Raw genomic sequence first — 25,100 nt, 5'->3', positions numbered from 1 at the left:
AGAGGGCAGAGGACAAGCGGTGCCGGCTGGGCTCAGAGGTGACGGTCGCCAAGCCAGCAGTGATGCTGCATGCTCTGCCTCCAGCTGTGTGTGCTCTGGATGCTCCAGTCTGTCCTTATGTAATAGAAGGACCTGATTTCAAACTCTGTCTCTTTTGAGACAGCCCTGTCTGCACCCCCTCAGCGGCTCCGTGTGCGTGAGGCCTAAGTGGGCGGCATCTCTGGTGTTGACTCCACTCGTGAGAAAGGTGAAGTAGGAGTAAACATGCCTCGTGTGACCCGAGGTGGCTGCCAAAAGCCCTCAGAGGAGAATCCTTCGCTGACAGTGCGGTTATGACCAAAGCAATGCTTTGATGACTCAGCACGTCTGTGATTAAGTGACTTAGCAAAGGCCGTAGAGTCAGAGTTTGGTATGTGAAAAATACTTCACAGGTCATCTGGCTGATGCCGCTCAGTTTGTAAATGAGATGACTGAACCCCAGGAAGATTCAAATGCACGTGCCACACAAGTCTGAAGAAAAACCCAGGTCTCCTGACTTTCAAGCCGCGCCTGCCCCACCGAACCCCACTGCCTCCTTTGAGTCTTGGCCCGAGGTGGTGGTGAGAGTGAGAGTCCATCTCAGCGCCTGCAGCAACCCCTCCTCTCCTGAGTCACTGGTTTCCCAGTGGAGAATTGTCTCCAGGTGCTGTAATTATTGACAAAGGAAAGAGGATTGAAACTTTTCAGCATCAGGACAGGCTGTGCACCTAGGCACACTCTCAGATCAGGAAAAATGTTTCTCGATTCTGTATCTTTGTGTCCTTTCTCATGCACAGTCCTCTTTCCTAAGGTCTTTGGCATCTCCTGAGGGCCACTAGGCCTGGTCTGTCATAGCCCAGAGTTCTCCCTCCTACTCCCTCTCAGTCAGATGTTCTTCAGGTGGGACTGATCTAATAATATATAAAGAAAAAAGTCAAGCCCAGCACATGAGTTGCCTACTGCTGTGTAACAACTTACTCCAAAACTTAACGGCTTACAACAAATTTTACCTCACGGTGTCTGTGGGTCAGGAATCCAGATGCTATTTAGCTGGGTCCCCACAGCTGAGGGTCAGGGTCTCTCACAAGGTAACAGTCACCCCAAGGCTCAGTGACTTACTTCATTGTTGGCAGGATTCTTCATGGGTTATTGGATTGAGGGCCACAGTTCAATGCCAGATGATGGCTAGAAGCCACCCCCAATTCCTTGCCACATGGGCCTCTCCACAGGGCAGCTCACATAATGGCCAGCTTCATTAGCGTGAGCAGGGGAGAGAGAGTGTGTGTGGACAAGACAGAAGTCAAGGTCTTTTATATACTAATCCCAGAAGTGACATCCCATTGGCCTGATTCCTTAGGAGCAGTCACTATGCCCAGCCCACCTTCAAGGGGTGGGGATAATGAGGTATCACCTCACACCAGACAGAATGGCCACCATTCAAAAGTCCACAAATGATAAATGCTGGAGAGGGTGTAGAGAAAAGGGAACCCTCCTACACTGTTGGTGGGAATGTAGTCTGGTACAGCCATTATGGAAAACAGTATGGCGATTCCTCAAAAGACTAAAAATAGACTTACCATATGATCCAGCAATCCCACTCCTGGGCATATACCCAAAGGGAACTTAATTCAAAAATGCAATTCAAAAAATGCACCCCAATGTTTATAGCAGCACTATAGCCAAAACATGGAAGCAACCTAAATGTCCATTAACAGATGACTGGATAAGAAAGTTTTGGTATGTTTATACAATGGAATACTACTCAGCCATAAAAAATAATAAAAATAATGCTATTTGCAGCAACATGGATGGACCTGGAAATTGTCATTCTAAGTGAAGTAAGCCAGAAAGAGAAAGAAAAATCACTTATATGTGGAATCTAAAAAGAAAGACCAATGAATTTATTTACAAAACAGAAACAGACTCACAGACATAGAAAATTAACTTATGATAACCAGGGAGGGGGAAAGGGGTGGGAAAAGATAAATTGGGAGTTCGGGATGTGCAGATACTAACTAATATATGTAAAATAAAATAGATAAACAACAAGTTCATGCTGTATAGCTCAGGGAACTATATTCAATAGCTTGTAGTAACCTATGGTGAAAAGGAATATAAAAACCAATACATGTATGTATATGTATGACTGAAGCATTGTGCTGTGCACCAGAAATTGACACATTGTAAACTGACTACACTTCAATAAAATATACACATATACACACAGATATATATGAGGTGGGGATTACACAAAAGTGTGACTACAGAGAGGGAAGGTGTCACTGGAGGCTGCCTCAGGGCTCTGCCCACCACACTTAGTTATCTAGTTAAAGTATTTCACATAAAGCTTTATTGATGACTGACAGATTTAGTCCTCCCAGGAGATCACTGCCCACTCTGGCTACGTTCCCACTTTCCATTACAGAAGAAAAAGGGTCAGAAAGTTGATACACCTCATTGTCATTTAACAAATACTCATTAAGCCTCTACATGTGGTCGGCACAATGGTGAGGAAGATAAATGTGAGAGGTGAGATTAATGCTGTACAGGGTTCTGTGGGAGCATCCCAGGAAGACCTAATCTGATCCTAGCAGAGGTGACAATGGGCAGACAGCTGGGAGACCAGGAGGAGCTGGTCAGAGGACACGGAGCGGGCAGTGCTCCTGGCACAGAGAACAGCAAGCAGAGGCCTGAAGGCAGGAGAGAGCGCAGTCCTTTCCACAGATTGAAGGAGCTCTTGCTGGTACTTTTTGTTGTTGTCTACACCACCCAAGAGCAGAGTCAGTTGACCTCCCTTGTACTAACATTTACCTCATCCCAGGGCAGCCCCCGTCTCTAGGCCCCCCCTTAGACCTCAGCCTCAGGCCTGGCTGAGGAAGTCACGTACATCAGTTGCCTCTGACATGTGTCTCTCCCGGGGCCTTTGGGATTTACTGACCCACCAGGATGCCAAACTGACATTGCTCTGCTGGACCCAGAATTCCCACAGGGCTCCTGACAGCTCCATCCTAGCACTGTTTTAGTCCAACATGATCCTAAAGCCAAGGGCTGGAGCTTGAGATCCATGGGGAAAATTACGTCTTCCCAGTGGTCTGGGCTTTTCTCTTTCTCCTGCTCTGAACACAGACAACATCGAAGTCTGGTTTCCATCTTCCTCAGAAGGCATGTCCTGGGCTGTCATCCCGGGGAAGGGGCCTGATTATTTTCAAGCTGATGGTGGGCAGTAGGTTTCATTTTCTGACCCTGGAGTTTTAGCCACATGTGCCTGTCCACCCCCGTCCCTCCCTCTTGCTTCATCCCCCATCATCATTTTCCTATTAAAATATTTGCAAAGGTTTAGTCTCATGTTTCATGTTAAAGCAACCTATTTGTTCATCTCCGGTCTTACGACCCTGACCTTCGGTCCTCAGGCAGTGATGCCTGACCCAAATCTCACTGAGCGAGATTATTGAGTACTTGCCACGTGCTTAATGCTGGGTTGGCCCTCTGAAGGGACGACAGGTAACTGTCATACATTGAAGTGAGTGTGAATTTCACAGGCCATACTCAGGCCAAAAAAAAAAAAAAAATCTGTAAGTGGCCTTAATTTCCCTCTTAAGCACTAACTGTCTGAGCCGGACACTTAGTCTGGGCCAGACACTTAGTCTGGGCATTTCCAGGAAAACTCTGAAGCCAGTCACTTCAGAGATTATTATTCCCCTTCCTGCACCAAAAATGAGTGCTATGCCTGGAGGACTCAGGCTGGATGCCGTGACATCGGCAGAGGGGTGTCCACGGCTCCAGGTTGATCTGTGCTGAAGGCATCATGCCCTCTGCTTGTGGCCAGGCCTCGTTCTTGCAGGCAGCATCCCTGTTCCGTGGCTGAGGCTCCCCCAGCATCCAGGGTCCACACCTGACCTCACTGAGGCTCCAGTTCCTCTGTGATTGAGAGGCAGCTTTAGGTGTATCACCTCTCACGGTATCAGCCTATGGGAAGCGTTCAGCTGCATTGGATTCTTCCTTGAGGCTGCCCAGGCAACCCAAGAAATGACCTTTGTTCTGGTCCCCTCGGCCCAGGAAAGGCCACTTCTGTGATCTTCTGCATCCCAAACTGTGCTGGCTCAGGATTCTCCTGCCAAGCCAAGCATCAGACTTCCTTGCCTTTTCTCCAGATTCTCTCACCTCTCTCCCACCTTCCTTATCTAGTTTGCACTGTGGCTGAAACTGCTAGTTCTGGCTGGTCATCATAAGCACTTTCCAAACTAGAATAAATTGTATGCTTTGTTATTTGCCCCCACTCCCATAAAAAATGACCAGAAAGCAGAGGCTGATGGTAATTTTAAGGTAAAAGGGAGAGGTGGTTTCCCAAAATACAGTGATTAATATGTGATAATGTTATCTAGCCAAAACAGGACTCCTGAAATGGTTATAAACTAGTTGGGAAGACAAGATACATACCCTGATAAAGTAAGTAATAGTAAGTGTTTTATAGCCACTGACAAAAATAGAAGAGAATATTTCACAAGATAGAACATGTCGAATTTTCAATGGAACATTATTATAAAGGTTAAACAGTAGTAAAAATAGCAAAAAGATTTTGTAGTAATGGATAAGCCACATTTTGTTGGTTCATGCAGCAGTCAATGGGCTTTGGGGTTGTTTCCACTTTGGGCCTATTCAGCAATTGCTGATGGACATTTGTGTACGAGTTTGGGGTGGGCATAGGTTTTTATTTCTCCTCGGTATATACTCAGGAGTGAAATTGTTGGATCGTATGGTAAGTTTATATTTAACATTTTAAGAAACTGCCAAACTGTTTTCCAAAGTGGTGGTTCCATTTTACAGTCTGTCAGCAATGTACAACAGTTCTCGTTTCCTCACAGCCTTGTCAGTCGCTTTGATTGTAGCTACTTCAGTGGGTAAGTGGTATCTTTTGTGATTTCAATTTTCATTTCCCTAGTGGGTACCCATGTTGAGCATTTTTCATGTGATTTTCAGACCATTTGTACATATTATTTCATGAAATGTCTATTCAGGTCTTTGCCTGTCTTGTAATTGGGTTGTCTTGCCTTCTTATTCAGTTATAAGAGTCTTTATATGTTCTGGACACAAGTTTTTTTTTTTTATAGTTTATTCTGTTTTTATTTCAACTTTATTGAAGTATAATTGCTATATAAAATTGGAAGATATTTAAAGTACACATTGTAGTGACTTGATACACATGTACATGGTGAAAGGGTTTCCTCATCTAGTTAATTAACACATCCATTACCTCACATATCTATCTTTTTATGTGTGTGTGAGAACATTTAAGGTTGTTCTCTCTCAGCAAATTTCAGCTATACAATAGTGTGTCACCAACTATAGTCCATGTTACATTAGATCCTCATACCTCATAGCTGAAAGTTTACACACTTTTACCAACCTCTCCCTACTTCCCCCACCCTTCAGCCCCTGACAGCCACTCTGCTCTTGGTTTCTGGGTTTGACCTTTTTTTTTTAGATTCCACATACAGATACCATGCAGTGATTTGTCTTTCTCTGTCTGGTTTACTTCACGTAGCATAAATAAAACAGCAGGATTTCCTTCTTTTCGTGGCTGAATAATATTCCATTGTACACATATGCCACATCTTCTTTATCCAGTCATCTGTTGATGGACACTTAGGTTGTTTCCACGTCTGAGCTATTGTGAATAATGCTGCAGTGCACAAGTAAACATAGGGGTACAGATATCTCTTTAAGATCTTGTTTTCATCATTGGATATATACCCAGAAGTGGGGTTGCTGGATCATATAGTAGTTCTATTTTTCATTTTTTGAGAAACCTCCATACTGTTTTTGCCTAGTGGCTGCATCAGTTTACATTCTCACCAATACTGCACAAGTATTCACTTTTCTCCACATCTTTGCCAATACTTATCTCTTCTTGATAATAACCATCCTAACAGATATGAGGTGATATCTCATGGTGATTTTGATTTGCATTTCCCTGATGATTGGTGATGTTGAGTACCTTTTCTTGTATGCTTGTTGGCCATTTTATGTCTTCTTTGGGAAAATGGTCTGTTCAGTTCGTCTGCCCATTTTTTAATCAGATTGTTTTGCTTTTTCACTATTGAGTTGCATGAGTTCTTCATATATTTTAGATATTAACTCCTTATCACACATATGACTTACACATATTTTCTTCCATTCAGTAGATTTCCTTTTCATTTTGTTGTTGGTTTCTTTGCTTTACAGAAGCTTTTTAGTTTAATGTAGTTCTACTTGTTATTTTGCCTTTCTTGGCTTTGTTTTTGGTGTCAAATCCAAAAAATCGTTGTGAAGACCCACAACTTCTTTATCAGAAATAACTTTCAATTATTTTTTCCAGTCTGTGGCTTATCTTTTTATTTTTCTTAGTGGCATTTTTTAAATAATAGTTTTGTTAAGATATAAGTCATCTACCACACAATTCACCCTTTTAAAGTGTACAATTCACTAGTTTTTAATATCATCACAGAGTTGTGCAACCATCAGCATGATCAATTTTAGAACATTTAATCACCCCCAAAATGACTTCATACCTATTAGCACTCACTTCTTATTCCTCTCAAGCCTCCAAACCCCAGACAACCACTAATCTACTTTCTGTTTCTGTGGATTTGCTTATTCTGGACATTTCATATAAATGGAATCAAACATGTAGTCTTTTGTAACTGGCTTCTTTTACTTGGCATAATATTGTCAAGGTTCATCCGTGTTGTAGCATGTGTCAGTACTTCATTCCTTGTTATTACCTAATCGTATTCCATTATAAGAATGTACCACATTGTATTGAAATCATTCATCAGTCGATGACATTTGAATTTGTTTTCCCTTTTGGCCATTATGTATAATGCTGCTGTGAACATTTGCGTACAATTTTTTATGTATACATATGTTTTCATTTCTCTCCGGTCTATACATGTAGGAGGAGAATTGCTGGGTCATATGGTATTCAATGTTTAACCTTTTGAGGAACTGCCAGACTGTTTTCTAAAGCAGCTGCACCATTTTACATTCCTTCCAGCAGTTTATGAGGGTCTCAGTTTCTCTACATCCTTGTCAACGTGTGTTATTACCTGTCTTTTTTTTTTTTTTTTTTTTGTAGCCATCTTAGTGGATGTCAAGTTGGATCTCATAGTGGTTTTAATTTGCATTTCCCTAATGGCTAATAATATTGAGCATTTTTTCATGTGTTTATTGGACATTTGTATATCTTCTTTGAATGTCTATTCAGATCCTTTGCCCATTTTAAAATTAGGTTATCTGTCCTTTTATTGTTCAGTGTCAAAGAGTTCTTTATATATTCTAGATATAAGTCCCCTATCAGATATATGATTTGCAAAAATTTTTCCCATTCTGTGAGTTCTTTTTTCACTTTCTTAAAGGTGTCCTTTGAAAAAAGTTTTTAATTATAAGTCCATCGTATCTGTTTTTCTTTTCTAGTGTTTGCTTTTTGTGTCATATCTAAAAAGTCATTGTCTAATCATTCCTTCTAAGAGTTTCATAGTTTTAGTTCTTATATTTGGCATGATCCATTTTGAGCTAGTTTTTGTGTATGTAAGGTAAGGTCTAAGTTCATATTTATTTGTATCATGGGAAGATCTCAAAACGTATGCTAGGCGATAAAAGCAAATTGGAAAATGATACGTGCAGTATGATACCCATTCGTGCAAAACTTAAAAGCATGAAATGTCATCTATTATTCATAATTACATATGTACACATAGGTAAGAAGTTTCACACCAGAATCTTTGACAATGGTTGCCTCTGAAAGGAAGATAGGAGGGGACTCAAAGAATTGGTAGACAAAGGGGTCTTCAGATTTATCTGCCGTGTTCTTAGGTTGAAATAAATTTGACACAATATTAACAATTATCAATTTGGGTGGTCTGTAATGTTCTACTTCTAAGCTTTTCATGTTTTTTGAGTTTCTCAAATTAAAAATGCACACACTAATCAAAGCAAGAACGATGGACAACAGACCATTTCCGTGTAGCCCAGTGCTCACACTGGTTGAAGCACTGAGGTGATGCTTTGCGCACAGCCTGTCAGCCTGTTTGGGGCAGATGCTGTTTGTATGTGGGGTTTCTGAGCTAGATCCCAAAAGAGACTGATCTTCCTTTGAACTCATTTGCACACTTTGGTTTATATTTTCCCAGTTTTGCTTCCACAGAAAAGCCCAGTCTACATGCCACACTCAGTTGCCCTTCCTCTGAAAAGCAGCAGAGCCCAGATCTCAGCAAGCTCCCTTTAACAGAAGTTTCAAAATTTTATCCCATTGCTCCAAGCTTTCTCCAAAACTATACCAGAGCCTTCACAAGGAAAGTTTGGTTCCCACTAAACATGTGTTCATCCTCACCCAGTCCCCACTGGATGGCCTGCGAAAGACTTCACTGTGTGTGTGGCAAGTGCAGTGTGACAGCCAGATGAGCCGGCTCCAGGGAACAGCCTGCAGCTGGGCTCCCAACACGCAGACGCGGGTGTGGGTGGCGTGTGTCCCTGTGGCAGCTGCAGAGGTGCTGGGCCGCTGTCATTGCCCTCGGAGTGGAACGGCTTGTTCCACTCCCTCCCACTGCCGGGCTGCGCGGCCTGACACCGAGCTCTTACTCTCTTCATCCTGGGTTTTCTCCAATAAAATGGATACAAAAATGTATGTCCTTTCTACTCACAAGTTGTTGTGAGGCTCAAATGAGATAGTGCCCATGAATGTGTTTGCAAACAAAAATGAAAGCTGTTGGTGTACTATTTCCAGCTGTGTGACCCCCAACCCCTGATCCTCCGACCAGCCACTCTGCTCAGTCTGGCCACCTGCAGGGCCTCCGCCTCCCTCTGCAGTGCTTTCCCTCCCTCTTTCTGTCCATTCTTGCAGTGTTCTCGCGCTCTCTTTTCTCTCCTCCCCTTTTGTTCTCTCCTCATCTCCCTTTTTTTTTTTCTTTTCTTCCTCTCTCCAGCCCTGGAGGCAGCCTGACTCCTTCCTTTCACATGTGAGTGCAGTGAGTGCATGGCACCACTGAACTGAAGCCCTGGGCTGGCTCAGACTGAGAAAAAGGACTTTCCCCCCTCCTCAAAGAGGTAAGACATCTGAGATAATATCCTTTATCTCTTTGATTCTCCCAGGCTCAGGCCACAGGATCGCCACATACATCACCCACTCACGGAGGCAGCCGCCCAATGCCCATGCCCGTGCGCTCCACGTCGGCCGGCTCCACCCCAACCCACTGCCCGCAGGACTCGCTGGGCAGCGGGGACATGCAGGAGGCCTTCGCCCAAGGTGAGTGCGAGAGCAGGGATAATGGAGAGCAGAAGGGGATTTGAAGCATGAGCAAGATTCCTACTGAGGCTTTTCCAGTTTCTTTGTGCGCTTAGCTTTAAATGATCCAATCTTCATATACAGTAAAAGTAAGTCAAATGCTGACCCCTTCTCATTAGATGGGCTGGTCTCCAGTGGAGGTCTGCAGGCTTTGTATGTGTGCTGAGTACAAACCTCCTGGGCTTCTATGCTCTTTTTCCCCGGGTTTTGGGAAGTGCCTTGTCCTTTGGGCTTTGCTTCCTCTGGAGGAATTTGATGGATTCATTCCAAAGCCACGTGTCGGCCTGCAAAATCTTTACAGCAAGCAAGAGAAGGAAGAGTGGAACTCTAAGTAAGACTTTGCCGAAGGCTCCTTGTCCACGGAGCTGATGGCCAGCAGTGTAACGTGGTTGGGGGAAGACGAGGAAGGTTCGGATGGAGACTTCACTCCACAGGGAAGCGGAGGTGGAGCTGGAGAGTAAGACCTGCCTTAGGCTAGGAGCACCTGGGAGCAACCCAACTCTTGATTGTGGCTGAGAAGCATGGAGTTGACAGGGCCCTGCTCTGCAGGTGTAGAAGAGGGAGGACCATGGACTTGGGTACCCGATGCTCCTGATGTGCCTGGGAGCGGGCGGAGCTGCGTGGCCCCTCTCCCCTTAGTGCGCACCATGTCCACCCGAGGGCCCGGCCCACCGAGGCATTTGCTCAGCCCTCTCTTCCCCACCCACCCACCCGGCATCGCCATCTGCTCTGACTCCCCTCAGGTACGAGGAGGAACCTCCACAATGACCTGCTGGTGGCTGCTGACTCCATCACCAACACCATGTCGTCCCTGGTGAAGGAGCTCCACTCAGGTGACGCCCAGAGCTCCCGCCCGGCCTCGCGTCTCCCCCTCTGCACCCAGGCCCTCCTCACCGCCTGGCCACGTGGTAAAACGTCGCCCCGGAGCGCAGGCCGCCACCTGTCACCCTGCGGTCTTTTTGCCTTCTAGGACACGCTGGCTCCCCGACCCAGAGCCGCTCCCACGCGGGACCATGTAGCGGCAGTCCTGCGTTTAGGCTTCTCTTAAGAACATGCCTGGTGCAGCAGACACAGTGCAGACTTGAGAAAAATTCCCACCTCTCGGTGCAGTCAGGCCCCTTCCTCACCTAATTTGTCTTCCATCTGTGCTTCGTCCACAGCTGCTCTCTCCTCAGGCCTGCTCGGCTGTCTCATTCCGGAGCTTTCCTGGATGACTGGAACCGAATCAGCCACAAAAGCTTCTGGACTTTCTCTCGCTGCCTCTCTGCTCTCTCCTATTTGACTTGGTTTTGAAACCCTATTCTCTCTTTTTGTCCACGATGAGGCTCTGATTTCACTGGAAGTTCATGACCCGCGTCTGTTGCTTCCTTCACTCCTCATGTTCAGTCTTATCTGTGACTCCCTTCTGTCTGTCACCTGGCTATTTCAGTGATTTTCCAGAGACCCTTACCTCATGGAATATTTGCCCTTACATAAAACCGAGGAAGGAGAGAAAAAATAGAAGGCTGTTCCCATACCATCAGTATCTTAAGAATCCCCATGATTCCATCAGTTTTGTAGCTGCCAGATATTTTACTATTTTTTTTTACAGTGGTCATATTCCCATGTTATATATTAAACAAACAGACTCCTTTCCTAAGTGCTGTAGGTCACTCGTACAGATGGCCCTCTTCTGTTTCTTTTCACCTAATGTAGTGCTTTTAAATACCTTGAGCTAGCTTAACAAGATTATTAAATAAAAATACAAAGCAGTTTTTCTGTGGGCTGTTCAGACACAAATACTTATCCGAACACATACACTGAAATCATCAGTCCACGCTCTTAGGGAAGGCAAGCCTTGGGTGTTTCTTTAGACCTTCATAGGAGAACACACACACCTGTGGTGTTACTGCTCTCAAATCTGCTGTTTCTGTTTAGAAGAGAATAAGTGTATGGCCTGGGTTGGTTTTTCCAGTGCAGTTAAGATAGGTTGCCAGTTCTCCTGTGCTGGGAGTTATGGTGACGCTGTCTTCAGTCTGGTACCATTTCTCAGCCCCCGTTAGAAGCATTGCCCCCTCCACATACACAAACCGAAGAGCTGACGTCATGGGTGATTAGAAAGTCCCTTCCCTAATATAGCTCCCCACAGATGCCAGAAATCCCACTTTTGGAGGGAATTTCCTAGGGGATTTCAGGCCGTGGAAATTAACCACACTTGTGCCTTGTGGCCACTTCTTGGGGTTTGTGCAAAATAAGTGGTTCGTGAGCTCATCACACTGATTTGAGAGGTAACTGGATATCATTAAACACAAAGCACACAGAGACAAAATAGCTTCCTAAAAAAGTAAGTTTATGGGGACACCCAGCAATCTCTCATAGGAGGAAAGGATGGTTTTTAACAAAACTATGCAGTGTGTTTAGAAGGTACCTTAGAGATTACACTGTCTACTCCTCTTACTTTAGAAATGCAGCGAGTGGTGATCAGAAAAGTGATTTGCCTGAAGTTGTGCAGCTTGAAGGGGCAAAGCTGGTCTTAGAGCTTATGTCTGAACATTAAGCTGATGCTGTTACCACCACACTGCCTTTATCCCCACGCAGGACAAGGTGTCAAATCTCCAGTCCCAGGAGGGCCCCTTTCACTGATGCTCCATTCTCCCAAGCCCTGAAGTCCACAGGGAGGTGTGGACTAGGCCCACACGTGGCACAGTGTCTCTATAAAACACAGAAGTAAAACCCCTTTACGTGCGAGGCTGCAGTCTCTCGATGAGTGGAAGAGCCTCGCCCGACACCAGCACCATTTTACCATCACTGTCAAGGTCTCTGTGAGGATGCGATTAGATGTTCACATTGTGTTTACATGTATTCTGCACAGCGCGGACGTACTATTTATACCATAGCTTGCCCACCTCGTCTTTTTTGAAATGCTTTCAAAAATAACGGACTCTTAGAGTTGGAGAGGATCTTAGAAGTCATTTAATCCAACTTGCTGCTCAGTATAAGTCCTCTGTTTGAATATTTCCGGTGAGCTCATTCATGACCAGTTCTCCCCACTGGGAAGTTCTTCCTTATCAGGGAGCCAAAACCTGCCTGTCTGTAATGCCTGCATTCTCGTTCCACTCTCTGAAGTGACCCAGACTGAGCTCAGTCCCTCCTCTTCACGTCAGCCTTTCAAGTATTTGATGGCAGATGGCAGGGTTCTCCCTCCGCCTTCCCCACTTTGGGCAACTGGTCACCGTTCCTTCAGCTGTAACTCATGCGGGTTTCACCGGACCATCCTGCCTGCCCACACCAGGATGTGGCCAAGTGTTTCAAGGCCCCAGTTCAGAGCCAGTTCCCAGGGCCAACACCCTTCTGCACGTCGCGGGGGTCTTCCCCCTGCAGAGCACAGCCGGCTGCCGCCTCCCTTGGTGAGCCCCCCAGGAAAGCAGTCTTAGACAGCACTCCCCTTCCCCACACAGCCACTTTATGCTGTTCAGGCATTTTAAGTTTGTTGTCAGCTAAAATGTCTAGATTTGTTTTTTTAACAGAAGGCAGCATTCACCTAGGTGTCCCCTACCAGGTACGTTTACAGTTCTTTTCTTGAACCTGAATGCAAGGTATTAGCTGTATCCCTAGCGGATGTCATCACCTCAGGGAAGCCAGCAACAGAGCCAGCAGCCACGTGGGTGACATCAGACTGCACATTTCTCTGGGCTCAGGGCTTATGGGGACACAATACTGGGGTGTGGGTGCTACAGGCTAGGTGATTTAAGCACCCTTGGAGGCCTGCAGCCGTGAGCCTTTAGCTAGGGTTTCATCCCACGCCTCTCAAGTTACTCCCTTCTCCCTCCTGCCATGCTTATGCCGTGCGGAAGGGTCACTGGCCTCCTTGGACTTGTTTTCACAGCAGAGGAAGGTGCAGAGGAAGAAGAAGAGAAGATGCAGAATGGGAAAGACAGAGGTAAAGGCAGCTCCACAGGACCCCTAGTCTGAATGAGAGCCAGAGCTCCAGTCCCTGAATGAAACCCTCCTTGCCCTTTTGTTTCTGCCTTTCTTCCAGCTGCCACCTTTCCCCAAAGCTTTCAGACCCCTACCGTTCCTTCTCCCTGCTGTTCCCAGCTGACCGTCAAGTTTTTCTCTAGAGATGGTCATGTCAGTGGATCAACAAAAGCTTCCTGATTTCCTGACGCTCTTGAGAGATGGGTGGCAGGGATACAGGAGGTGGATCCAAGTCAAAGACCAAACATGACCCCTTGCCTCCGGGAGTTTATAGGAAAGCAAAATTAAAATATGGAAAATAAATAAGAGATAAAATGAAGTGGCAGGAAAAGTCAGTCGTCAGACTTTGAGTGTAGGATTGTAAATGCAAGAAGTGTTTGTGAAAAGGAAGAGATTGTTGTGGACAGAACAGCCAAATGGTTTTGTGGCTTCTCAGAGGAATTAAAAGCAATAGAGAAAGGTATCAGCAAAGGACAGTAATGCCTTCCTCATTTTATTGTCTCCAAAACCTCCTTAATAACTTGTTATGTTCAAAGAGCTGTGCTAAATGGTTTCCATGTTTAATCTTACTCAGTCCTCAACAACCCAGTGAGGTGTGTAATATAATAATATCTCCATTTTACCGATGAGAAAATAGGCTCAGAGAAATTGAGATCGTGTAGCTATTAAGTGGTAAAGATTGGATTTGAACTGGGTCTTTCTGACTCCAGACTTCATGCTCTTAATCTTCATGTTTCTACGTTACCCTGAACAGATAACAATGCTCTTTGGACATTTGAGAGTTAGCTCTTATTTCTGTGACATATTAATACATCTGTTACTGGATTCCTTCAAAATGTAAGATCCACAAGGCAGAGATTATGGTCTGTTTTGTTCAGGTTGTATCCGCAGTGCCTAGAACAGTGCCTGGCACGTAGTGGGATGTAAGTAAATCCACAAATCTAAGGAAGTAAATAAACAGGGTGGTGTGCTGGAGAGCCAGTTGTCAGGGAGAGAGGTGGGTGGCCACCCTGGGGAGGCTGAGGGGTGGAGCTTGAGAAGGAGCCAGCCCTGCTCTCCCAGGTCCCTGCTGGATGCTCTGCACTTAACACACCCTTCCTGTTTGATTCTTTAGCCCCTGGAGGAAAGGATTCCAGACAGGGCTCAGGGCGGTTAAACAACTTGCCCAAGTAGTGAGTGACAGAGCCTGGACTCAGCCCAGGTACCTCTAACGCCAGCGCCCAGGCTTTAGTCTGAGCAGACTGGGAGACCGAGGGAAGTGAAAGAAGTCTTAAGGAAGGTAGGAAGCCGTGGATGCAGGAAGGGAGGCTGTGATGGGGAGGGGGGCACACCTTGAGGGGCGGGGTCTGGAGTGTTTGCCCGTAGGGTCTGGTGCGGACAAGAGAGGGAGGGTTTTGGAGTTTGTCAGCAAGGAGACTGGAATTGCCAAGGAAGAAATGGGGAGAAAAAGAAAAACATACTCCAGGTGCTGAAATCATCGAGTGAGTCAGAGCGAGGCCTGGGAGAAAGTGGACAATAGTACTGATGAATTGATGAGAATGACGTATTTGGCATGGCCGTCCAAAGGTCAGAAGGAGAGGGCAGCAGTGTTTGAAACATCTAGAAATGCTGCAAAGAAATGGAGAGAAGACTGACTTCTCTGGGCCGACAGGGCACTAGGAAGAAGGCAGAAGGGTTGTGATGCAGGAGGTGACGAGAAGAGGAGACACAGAGATAGATTTACACTTATGTAAACACAAGCTGCAAACAAACGCATGCACACTCACACCATCCAACCAGACCCCGGCATTCGTGTGGAATGTTCTTGGCTGAAGACATAACAGCTGCTGTTTTGGCCTCTCTTCCCTTATACCCTCCCTTCCCCCATAGCTTTTCCCATGGCCTCTCTTCAGTCTCCCCCACTCCCCCGAAGCACACAGAGGACTCTGCCCTGACCACTTGGGCCTTGCCCTGACCATAGACTCCAGCCTGTAGTCCTGAGTCTGGATGTAGGCTGTGTCTCACATATGGACTGGGTACGGTTTCCCTTGTCTGGTACCTGCTGGCCCCAGGGGCCCTCTGTCTTTGCTCCTGTGTTGCCCTGTCAACATCTCTTTCTGTCCCTCCTGCTTTGTATGTCTATGGGAAGCCTTTCTGTAAGGATGCCTCAATTTTCATTTCTGTGGCTTTTAGGTATCACCCCCAAGGGGAAGAGTGTTATGAGTTGGGATGAGAGATGGGTAGGGTTTAAAAACAAAGTTTGACTCTCAACATTGTATAGGTCCTCAGATATGCCCCTGTAGCTAACTTGTAGCTGTTACGTGGGTATAGTTGTAAAACCAAGTGTTTTTATGATGGACCTTCTGATTCTCCACTGTAAACTTGGCGTGAGATTTTACTGTAGACTGAGGTAGCAGTAACTACTGTCACCTAGGCATTAGAGAGCAATGTAACTGCCAACCACAAAAAGACAAAAAGATTTGCTTCTTTGGGGGTTGAAATCATGCTGACATAACATGAAAACAACTTGGTCGGCACCCTGTCGTACGCAGTCTGCTCAATGCAGAAACTGTGAGAGCCAAATGGACATTTCTGAAGACTTGATGACCAAGCCGGGCTTCCCAGCCACATTCACCCCTGCCCCGGGCCTCGCCCTGCCCCACCCCGGCGCTCAGTCTTGCTGCATCCTGGGGAATGCTTCTGCTCCAGCTGGGGTACCTTCCTGCTTGCAGCCCCTCACCTTGAGTGGTACTTGTCACCAGGGCTACACAGATGAAGCACAGGTGAATGTAACTTCCCCCATATGACATCAGAGCCCTAAATTCATCTCAGCTCCTCCCAGGCCACATGCTATGCTCCTGTGTCCTTCAGAGTCACCTCTCCCAGAACCTGCCACCACGGTGTTGGGAGCTGTAAATCCAGGTTGCACACTTAAGGCTGGTGCACGTCTGGCAGACTGTGAGCAGTGGTCCTTGGTGAGAACAGATACAGGCTTTTGAGGTTCCAGGCGGTGGTTCAAGATTCCAGGGTGAGCAAGAGTATGACTGAGATTTCCCAAGCAGATACGTCTGCAGGAAGGAAATACTGTTCTTATCAAAGTTTGAACATTTTCACCTTGTTCACTTTCAGAAGCAGATGGGCTGTACCCGCTAATGTAGCTGCTCCCTAGATTTCGGGTGCATTCGTTTCCATTTTAGTGTTATCATTTTCTTCCTCCTGCGAGGCTCTTGTCTCCGAGGCTGTTTTATGTCAGCTGCAGTTGCTGGTTATAGGTAGTGTGACCCCCTGTTTTCATACCTGGTCGGGGAAAGTCAACCTACAAGGAGCAAAGGGGAGAGGCGAGCCTGGGAGCCCATGGGTATGTGGGTCAGGGAGGCCCGGAGGAGACCCCAGGTGTGACCGTGGTCTGTTGTTTGTGTCCCCGCTGCACAGGTTAGCAGAGGAGCCAGGACAGAGAGGATGCGCGGGTGAGTACGGTTTTCTCCGCCTTCCCCCACTGCCCCTTTCCCTCCTCCCTTTCCTCAGTAACACGTCCCAAGCCAGAGCCACCCCACCACGTGAGAGCCAAGTTAGGGTTTCCCTTCTGTACTCAGCTGCACGTCTTCTCTGTGTGTAGCCCACCGGCATACCTGCTTGGCCCCATTTCCATGCCCAGACCCAGGACGTCTTGCACTGCCCCAGGCCTGGGCCTCAGGCAGGCCTTGGTGTCACCTGTGTCGGGAAGCAGGGGGCAGACCAGACACTGCTGGCTGAAACAGGCTCTGGGGGCAGGGGTCAGAGGTCACTTCCCAGGGCTGCCTATGCCTCCTTGTTCCTGATTTCCCACAGCCACTGTCATTTCTCTCTAGAGGTCCAAACCACAGTCCGTGCATCCCTGGGGTTCCGTCACCCAGAGCTGTAACCTGCCACGTGTTTCTGTCGTGTAAGACCAACGGACCCCATAAAGCCGACCAAACCGTTTCCCACAGTGCCTGGCCAAGCTGTACCTTCTCACTTCCTAAAAGTATTCATAAAAAGTACAGACTTCCTCACAAGCAAATGCCCATCACTTTAGGAGTTACTCTTTCACATTTTTCCATCTCAGGACCTTAACTCTTATCTAGTCCCAGTTTCAAGGCAGTGCAGCTTCTGGGCCTGCGTGCTGAAAGCAGGGATGAAAATAATTGGACAGCCAGTCTGTTCAGAGAGTTCTTCCAAGGATAGATGCCATTGGTGCAGCCGTGAGTTTTCTCTTTATTTTTCAGTCTTTTCTTCCCTCCTCTCCCCCACCTCTTGTGTTTAAAAGTTAGGCCATCTTCCTCAGTTGCAGATCTTTCAAGCAGAAAAACCAGGGCTGCAGCTCATAATCCAGAAAAGGAACTTCCCCAGGCCCTTCTGAGTAGTCTCGTTCTGGAGCAGCCTCCGGGCCTTTTCCTGACACCCCGCCTTCCCCCATCTGCACCAGGCCCTTGGTTCTGTCCTCGCACCCCGGGACCACCTGTCTCTGAGCCTCCACTGACTCAGGGATCCTGCAGGCTGAAGACGGGCAGCACTCGAGCTGCAGACATTCTCTTGCTGCTCTGGAAATCACAGAGCCGCCCAGGCCGGGACAGGCTTTTCCCTGCGCTCACTGCACACGCAGGCTAGGCCCTTCCTGACAGCAGGCTTTGGCTGCCGCTGCCAAGGAGGAAGTCAGGAGCTGACTTGCCCTTGGGGAGCCTGCCAGAGCCCCTCTCTCCAGGGTGCAGAGGAACTGGGGGACAAGGAAAGCGTGGCAGCCATCTGGCCCACTCCCTCTTCATGCACACGAGGAAACTAAGGCCCACTGCCCAGGAGCTTGGTGCCAGACCTGGAATCAGAGCTGGGTCTTCTGCTGCTAATGCTGTCCTCTGACCCATCAGGAGTTAGGAGAAACTTACCAGTAGTGGACAAGCAAAAGTATAAAAACTCAGGTGGCTCAGTTTCATGAACCCTTACATTGTGCTGTCCTCGGGCATGAAGCTAAGGCTTCCTCCCCTTCTACTCAGTGTTTCACGGCACATCTCCGACCTCTTTGCCATTCTCCTCAGTCACAATTCTCTTTCCCATAAAACCACCACATTCCAAACCTTGCACTGCAAACACAATTCTTTCCTTCCTGGAAACATTTCCTGACCCTGTGACCTAAGCAAAGACTCCAGGTACCCCTAGAAAAGAGAACACCCTTTTCCCTAAAAGGGGGCGTGAGTACTGTCAGCTCTTTGCGCGTCCCAGGTTGAAAGGTAAGCGTCCCAACCACGTCATTGTCATCCCTGTACATTTTGTCCCCAGCAGACATTGGCAGCATTTGTTCAGAGACCCTTGGCAGTGCCCGTGAGTCACAGTGTGTCTGTCCCACACAGGCACAGGGGACGTGAAGTGAGCTGGCACCGACACGAGAAGGCGAGGTCCTCCCACAGAGGCGCGTTCCTGTCCATTTTCCCACTGCACACCTGGGCCAGGCTTGCAGGCTGCCAGACGTCACCACCTGCGGGGGAGAGGGAAGTGCAAGCCGCTGGGAAGTGGGAGGGAGCCCTGGTGCCGCCGCGGGCGTGCCCCCACCTCGCACAGTCCTGCATGAACTAGCATCTTCATCACTCCCCTCCGGGCACAGTCTCATCGCTGCACCAGGAATTTACTGGAGGTTGAAAAGAGAAAAGAAACAGCACGAATCTCCTGTGTGTGTGACCTGATGGACTTCTTGCTGGCTTCTCACCAGCTCGCGGGGTGCTCCCCAGGGAGTGGGGCACAAGTTTCCTCCCTACCTTTGACCTTTAGAAACCCAACATGTTTTCTCCCCTCCGTCGTGCAAAGACAGCTTCGGGCCTTACTCAGTTCTACAAACATTCACACCCTGGCCACAGTGCTAAAAATAGCCTTCCTTTCTCTCACTGCTTAGTCTTCCGCCGGGTTCGATGCTGCTGCTCTGCAGCCCAGGCGGGAAGCGGGAGCAGAGAGAGCTCTGCACTGTAGCCCCGGACGACTCCTCCTCCGGCGGCGGCGGCAGCTGCGGCAGCGGTGCTGGAGGCTCCCGTGCAGCGGAGCACCGGAGCCCCGGAGCCCCGGAGCCCTGGAGCCCCGGACTGGCCCCGCGGGGCGCGCTGACCGTGACCGCCAGGGGGAGCGCCGCCAGGATGCCGCTCGCCCAGCCTCTCTCTCTCGGGGTCCACTCTGCTCCGGCACTCAGGATAATCAATCCCAATTCTCGGTGATTTTCATTTATTTTTTCCTCCTCCCTGGGCTCCAGGATGTTATTTTTAGTAGAAGAACTGCTATAAATATTTATAAAGGGCAGTGACTGGAATGAAGCGAGAGGCCCCACAGCTGGCTCTCGGCGCCCCCCCTCCCCATGCACACGGTTCTGCAGACCCCTGCCCGCTGCCTGCGGGACCCCGTGGCTCCACCCATGGCTGCGCGGGACCCAGGGGAGCAGTCAGGGTGAAACCACAGGGCTAGGCGAGTTCGCCACCCTCCCCTCCCCACGGTCCCCTCTCCCTCCATGACTCACATTCCTAAAGGAGGGCCAGGCTCCTGCAGGGGGACAGTGCCCAGCTCCTCCGTGTAATGAGACAGGTCGGAAGGCTCCGGCTGTGGGACAGCGGGAGGGAGCGTGGGAGCTGCGGAGCTGGTTACCCCTCAGGTGTTAAAAACACCCACTCTGGGCTTCAGGAGAAGCCCCCGGGCCAGGTGCCTCCCACGGCAGCTCCTGGGCCCTACCGAGGCCGACGCTGTGACCAGCAGTGAGCTGAGGCTGCGGCAACACTCGAAAAAGACAAACATGGGTGTAAAGGTATGCCCACGCACTCAGGAAACGGGGGTCCCGGCTTGCCTGGAGGACCAGGAGGAGCAAGGGTGACAGTAGCCAAATGGAAAGGTAGGGGGACACTCAATGCGAACCAGTCTCACCAATGGTGAAATCAGGCGTCTAAGGGCTAGACCAGGGCCCACCAGGTGACACTATTCGGTAACCATGTGCTTCTCCCACAGTCCTGACTTCTCACACTTCGTACCCCATTCCTGAGGACAGAGCAGAATCCCAGCTCCCGGTTCCTCACGTGAACTGCTTGCTTCTTCCAGAGCAAAATGATTCAAAGGGACAGTCAGATTAAGAGCGCCAGTGGCTTCAAAACAGCCCAAGTGCTCGGCCCAGGTGCAGTGCAGCATGCTGATAGCCCTGTCTCCTGGGTTACTCCGCGCCTGGGCCGCAGGACCACCCTCCATCCGGCGGGCGCTCTCTGCCTGCCTTTGACAGGAAGTAGCACCAACATCTTCGAATATAGGAGAGGCTCCCAACTCCCAGCCTCCCGCTAGTTACCAGCACCTAGGGGGTGGTAAGGGGGCTGGAGAGCGCCTCAGATGAGTGAGTGGTCCATTTCTATGTAAAAATCTCAACAGTTGATTTCTTTTCAAGTTAGAGTATCTACCATGATCTAAGGCCCCTGAGGTGCCTCCCGATGGCTTGGCACCTGCTTTCGAATGCAAACCCACATCAGAATCGTGAAGTTGGGTCCCTTTCCTCAGTTCTGACCTGGAACACAGGTGGTCACCCTGCAGTGGGCATTTCCTTCTTAATTGCTCTGTGACCATTTAGGAGTCTCATTTAACCTAGGTAGATGATCTTTTGAGAGAACTGACATATGCTGTTAGCATCGTGGGCCTCCTGGCCTGGTGCTGGTTTGTAGCTGTGAAGACCCCTGGAGAGGTGCCAGATGCACCCTAGGTCTTGAGGAAGTCAAGGCCCCACCAAGCTCAGGTTCATCAATCCGAGCCATGCTGCAATTCTGTTTATTTTCATAACCTCCTCCTCTGCTGGGCATGCTTTTTCCACCAGCAGACTCCCCCTCTTCTGCATTGCTTACACTCTGCTCCTGTAGTCCATGACAGCTTCGGAAAGGTACCGTTGCTATGGCAATGCCTAGAGCCATCTGAATTCCTGCTGCACCTTCTGGAAAAAAGGGCGTGTGAGGAGCCCTGCAGTAGATTCCAAACCTAGCCTTCGCTGGCCTCCCCTATTGGGGGGGGTCAGATGACTGCTACAGGTGGAGCGTGGGAGCCCATCTTCCTCGGGCACAAACTCCAGCATCACAAGCCGCGTGCACCTGGACAGGTTCCCCATGTGTGGACCAGAAAATCAAGTGAGGTTTCCTGCCAGGGGCTCTTAGGTGTAGAGACAATGCCAGTGTTCTCAAACTTAGAATCCCCTGGGGGGCTTGTTAAAAATCTGGATAACTGGGTCTCACCCCCAGAGTATCTGATGCAGTATCTCTGGGGTGGAGCTGGAGGATCTGCAGTTCTAACAAGCTCCTGTGTGTTGGTGCTGCTGTAGGTTCAAGGACCACATTGTGAGGACCGCTATACCACCGATTTATAAGGAGAAAAGCATCCACGTCAGGTGGAGAAAGGCTTGTGTCAGTTGTCTATTCTAGCGGAAGAAAGGGGAGGGTTGTGGGGAAGCAGTGATCTGTGGTCACATTTCTTGGCCAGAATCCCTGGGGGACTGGTGATCCTAGACTGTGTTTCTTTTTGGTCCCCACCAATCAATAAACAGAGGGTGGGAGCAGCGTCATAGGTAAGGCCTTGAACTCGTGGAAGATCAACCTCACGGATGCCCAGTGTCTGAGTGGGTCCTGCAGAGTCTAGAGTCTTAGCGGCCGGGGAAACCAATGACCTGCCTGGCTCAGGAGGGAGAGGAAGCGAAGTGGGGTTGCTATCACTTAGCTCCTGCAGTTGGAGCTTTTATACCAAGAGGCTTTCTGCACATTGCAAATACCATACTCTACACTAAACAATATTCAGACCCCAGCTGGGCTGCTTACCTTCCACCTGCCTGAAGCTCCAACTCCCAAGGGTATTATTCTAAAAGAAAATGATGACTAGAGAACCTGATAGATGTAGCAGGCCCTCCCAGTTACAAACAGCAGATGTCAAGGATTCTGACGCCTTTTCTGTAGACTTAACCCTGCCTGGAAAACCAGTTCTCTCGGTGGCAGGCTTGGTGTCTCCCACTGTGGTGTGCCTGCAAACAGGTAGAGTGTGCTCACTGGTGCCATCTCCCGTCTCCTGCCTCAAGCCGGGGACAGCTGGGTTAGGATCAGGCATAAAAGAAGTGGGCATCAAGTTGGTTTACCAGTTCCAGAAAGCACTATTCGTTTCCCAGCTCTCAGAAGGTTTGGATGGGTGTGACTGTTTCCTTTTGAAAATGTAAGATCTCCAAGGGAGACCATGAGGAGAGCTGGGACTTGCTGGGGAGGGAGATCCTTTGAAGACGCAGACACCAGATAGACATGCTTGATTTTCTGAAGTAAATGGAGCCTAGCACTGCCAAAGGTAGAGATTAAGAAGGAACATGTAGCCTAGCATAGGACTGTCATTCATTTGAGAAGATATTTGATGAGAACTATGTACCGGGCACCAGGCCCCGCGGGTCTTCAGGCCTCACTGAATGCAGGACCTTAGAGGTTAAGGTTGAAGCCTGGTCTGAGGTCACAACTAGGGAGCGAAGGGGGCTGGCAGGAGCTGCACTGCCCTCTGAAGCCCATCAGCCTCAGGATGGTGGGTGCCAGCTGAGGCCACTGCAGGGAGGGAGGGAAATGGCCACTTAGAAGTTTTGGGCTTTGGGCCTGTGAATGGGAGAAGAGACTGGGAAGAGTGTGTCCCCATGAATTTAAGGGTCATGACTAATACATAACTTGATAGCCCCCTGGGGCCCAGGAACACTGCCAACTAATAAGGAGTTAATTATAATTCATAATGAGTTATAGCCTGAGTCCTCTGCAGGCCCAGCAAGTGTCCTCATACACACACACGTGCGCACCTGTGGGGCCCTCTCTGGCTTGCAAGGTTTAGGTCACAGGTGCTACGGTTTTCCCTGAGGAGAGCAGAGCCTTAGGCCCGGCACCTGACTTGGGGCTGCAGGCCTCAAAATCACCTGTGCACGTTGAGTTTTTCATTCAGGTCCCACTCACAGATCTTGCCTTCACCTCCACGCCTGGTCCCAAGGCCTTCGTCACTTAGTCTTTCCCTCACCACAGAGATGGCATCCTTGCCCACCAGGCACTCACTCAACCCCTAATGAGGAAGAATCCAGTCTGGGTCCTGATTTCAAGACCTCTAGAAATCCTCCCCGCAGCGCCTCAAAACCCCAGGCCCCCTCCACGCTCCCTCAGCAAGCAGGCCCTGCGGCTCCTCCCTCCTCTACAAAGCTGGTGGCCACTGGGTGGCGATAGGTGTTGTGTCTTTTGTTCACCTCATCAACCACCTGAGGAACTCTGCCCTCTTTGGGGCTCCCCTGATGGGACTGGTCTTTTAGAGGAAGAAGTAAGCCTGAGGGCTGCTGAGAAGGCAGTGGGGCTGGGGAGGCTAGGTATGGACCAGCAGCTCTGGGACGGGGCAGGAGCTGTGAGGGAGTCTGGTGGGGACCAGACAGCCTGAGTTCCCTCTGGACCAGCTCCCCAGGATGGGAGTCAGGCTGGACCGCAGGTGAGGGTGAGGAACAGGGACTCCAGGCTTGGGATCTTCTGTGGGTCACCCTCTTCCCTTGACTGTTGGTCAGTGTTTGTCCTACCTTCCACATCACCTCAGCAACGATCGTGCGTTCACCCTTCACCACTAGCCTGTCCTGGGAGCCTGGAGCCTGGCTCTCCCTGTCAGAGGAGGGGAACGGGATGGAGGACCAGTTGGTGACATGCGGGCCAGAGGACTGGGGAGAGGAGAGTGGGAGAGGAGGAACGGGATGGGGGGAGAGGAAGAGCCCGAAGGTGAGGCAGGGACATTTCAGGGGATACAGAGGATACAGGGGACTGGACTGCAGGTAGAGACTGCGGGTAGAGAGGAAGGAGGAAGTGAGGAGAGGCTGAGGCAAGCAGAGTGGGGTGGATTCTCCTGCCCTGTAGCCCTAGGCTGAGGACATCTCATCCTGGCCACAGCTTACTAGCTCCACATTTGACCCTAATTATTCCCACTGGCTTTCTACCCCATCCCCATGAGCTAGGGCTGGGGACAGGGCTGCACGTGCCTTCCCCTGGGACTTCCCCCCACCCCCAGCATGGCCCCTGCCTCAGGCACAGGCCTCACCTGGAAGGCAGAGGCCTTATCTCCCCCTCCCTCCCTCCTCACCACCTCCCATCCTGACCCCAGCCCGTTTATGGAGCCCCTGCAGCCTCTGAGGGGGTTGATGGAATTTCCCTGGGGGTTGTCTGGTTCAAGGAGTCACTTATCTTCCAGCCTTCAGCCATCACTGAAGAGTAGAGGGGAGTTAGACTGGGGTCACTGGGAGGCCTCTGGAGCCAAACTTTGCAAACCATGGGGTTTAATGCTAGGGTGGAGCTGGGAGAGGCCCTTGTTTAATATTTCTGTTTACCGAGGCCGACCCTGACCTGCCCATGGCCCACCTCACCTAGCTGGTCTTTTCCTGCCCCTGTTTTATGACGGAGATTGGGTCTTTCTTCCCTCTGCATATTCTTTCCAGGGAGACAGCCCCCTGGACAAGGTCACTCTCTAGATGTGTCACACACACAAAGCTGCCCTCACAATGGCCTTCTGACTCAGGCACACCCAGGCACACCCAGCACAGGAACTCAGAGACCCAGAGACCCGGAGGAGCCCCGGGCCCTGCCAGCCCCGGGTCTGGAGATCACTGTGAGGAGGTACAAATGAAGGAAATGGAACTCTGCCTTGCGAAACCAGCCAACAGAGCAGCTTGAAGACATCTAGGGGGGAGTGAGTGAGAGAAAATACTAGAACGGGGAAAACAACCAGATACTGACACACATCATCAGCTGTGCAAGACTATGAACGTCCAGCTCACCGATGTTGCTCGGTGAGGAGAACC

General features: G+C 49.3%; 1 protein-coding gene across 14 annotated transcripts in view; it reads left to right on the top strand.

Moving 5' to 3' along the window:
- The window catches only part of DTNB (dystrobrevin beta), a 214,536-nt gene extending 195,589 nt beyond the window's left edge, over positions 1–18,947 (top strand). For 3 of the 14 annotated variants that reach the window (XM_032497159.1, XM_032497160.1, XM_032497161.1), the window contains 6 exons: positions 9,145–9,298; positions 10,081–10,170; positions 12,844–12,875; positions 13,203–13,256; positions 16,706–16,740; positions 18,634–18,947. In XM_032497159.1, the coding sequence (XP_032353050.1) occupies positions 9,145–9,298; positions 10,081–10,170; positions 12,844–12,875; positions 13,203–13,256; positions 16,706–16,740; positions 18,634–18,856 (588 nt within the window). In that variant the 3' untranslated portion in view covers positions 18,857–18,947. Of the gene's footprint in view, positions 1–9,144; positions 9,299–10,080; positions 10,246–10,497; positions 10,936–12,843; positions 12,876–13,202; positions 13,257–14,408; positions 14,574–16,705; positions 16,741–18,565 lie in introns of those variants that run through there. The other 11 variants (XR_004326184.1, XR_004326185.1, XR_004326183.1 and 8 more) reach the window with 10 other exon arrangements.
- The last annotated feature ends 6,153 nt before the right edge of the window (positions 18,948–25,100 follow it).

The sequence above is a fragment of the Camelus ferus genome, chromosome 15, assembly GCF_009834535.1.
Source record: "Camelus ferus isolate YT-003-E chromosome 15, BCGSAC_Cfer_1.0, whole genome shotgun sequence".
NCBI lineage: Eukaryota > Metazoa > Chordata > Mammalia > Artiodactyla > Camelidae > Camelus > Camelus ferus.
The sequence above is the reverse complement of the archived record's forward strand: the minus strand, read 5'-3'. Positions and strand labels throughout refer to the sequence as shown.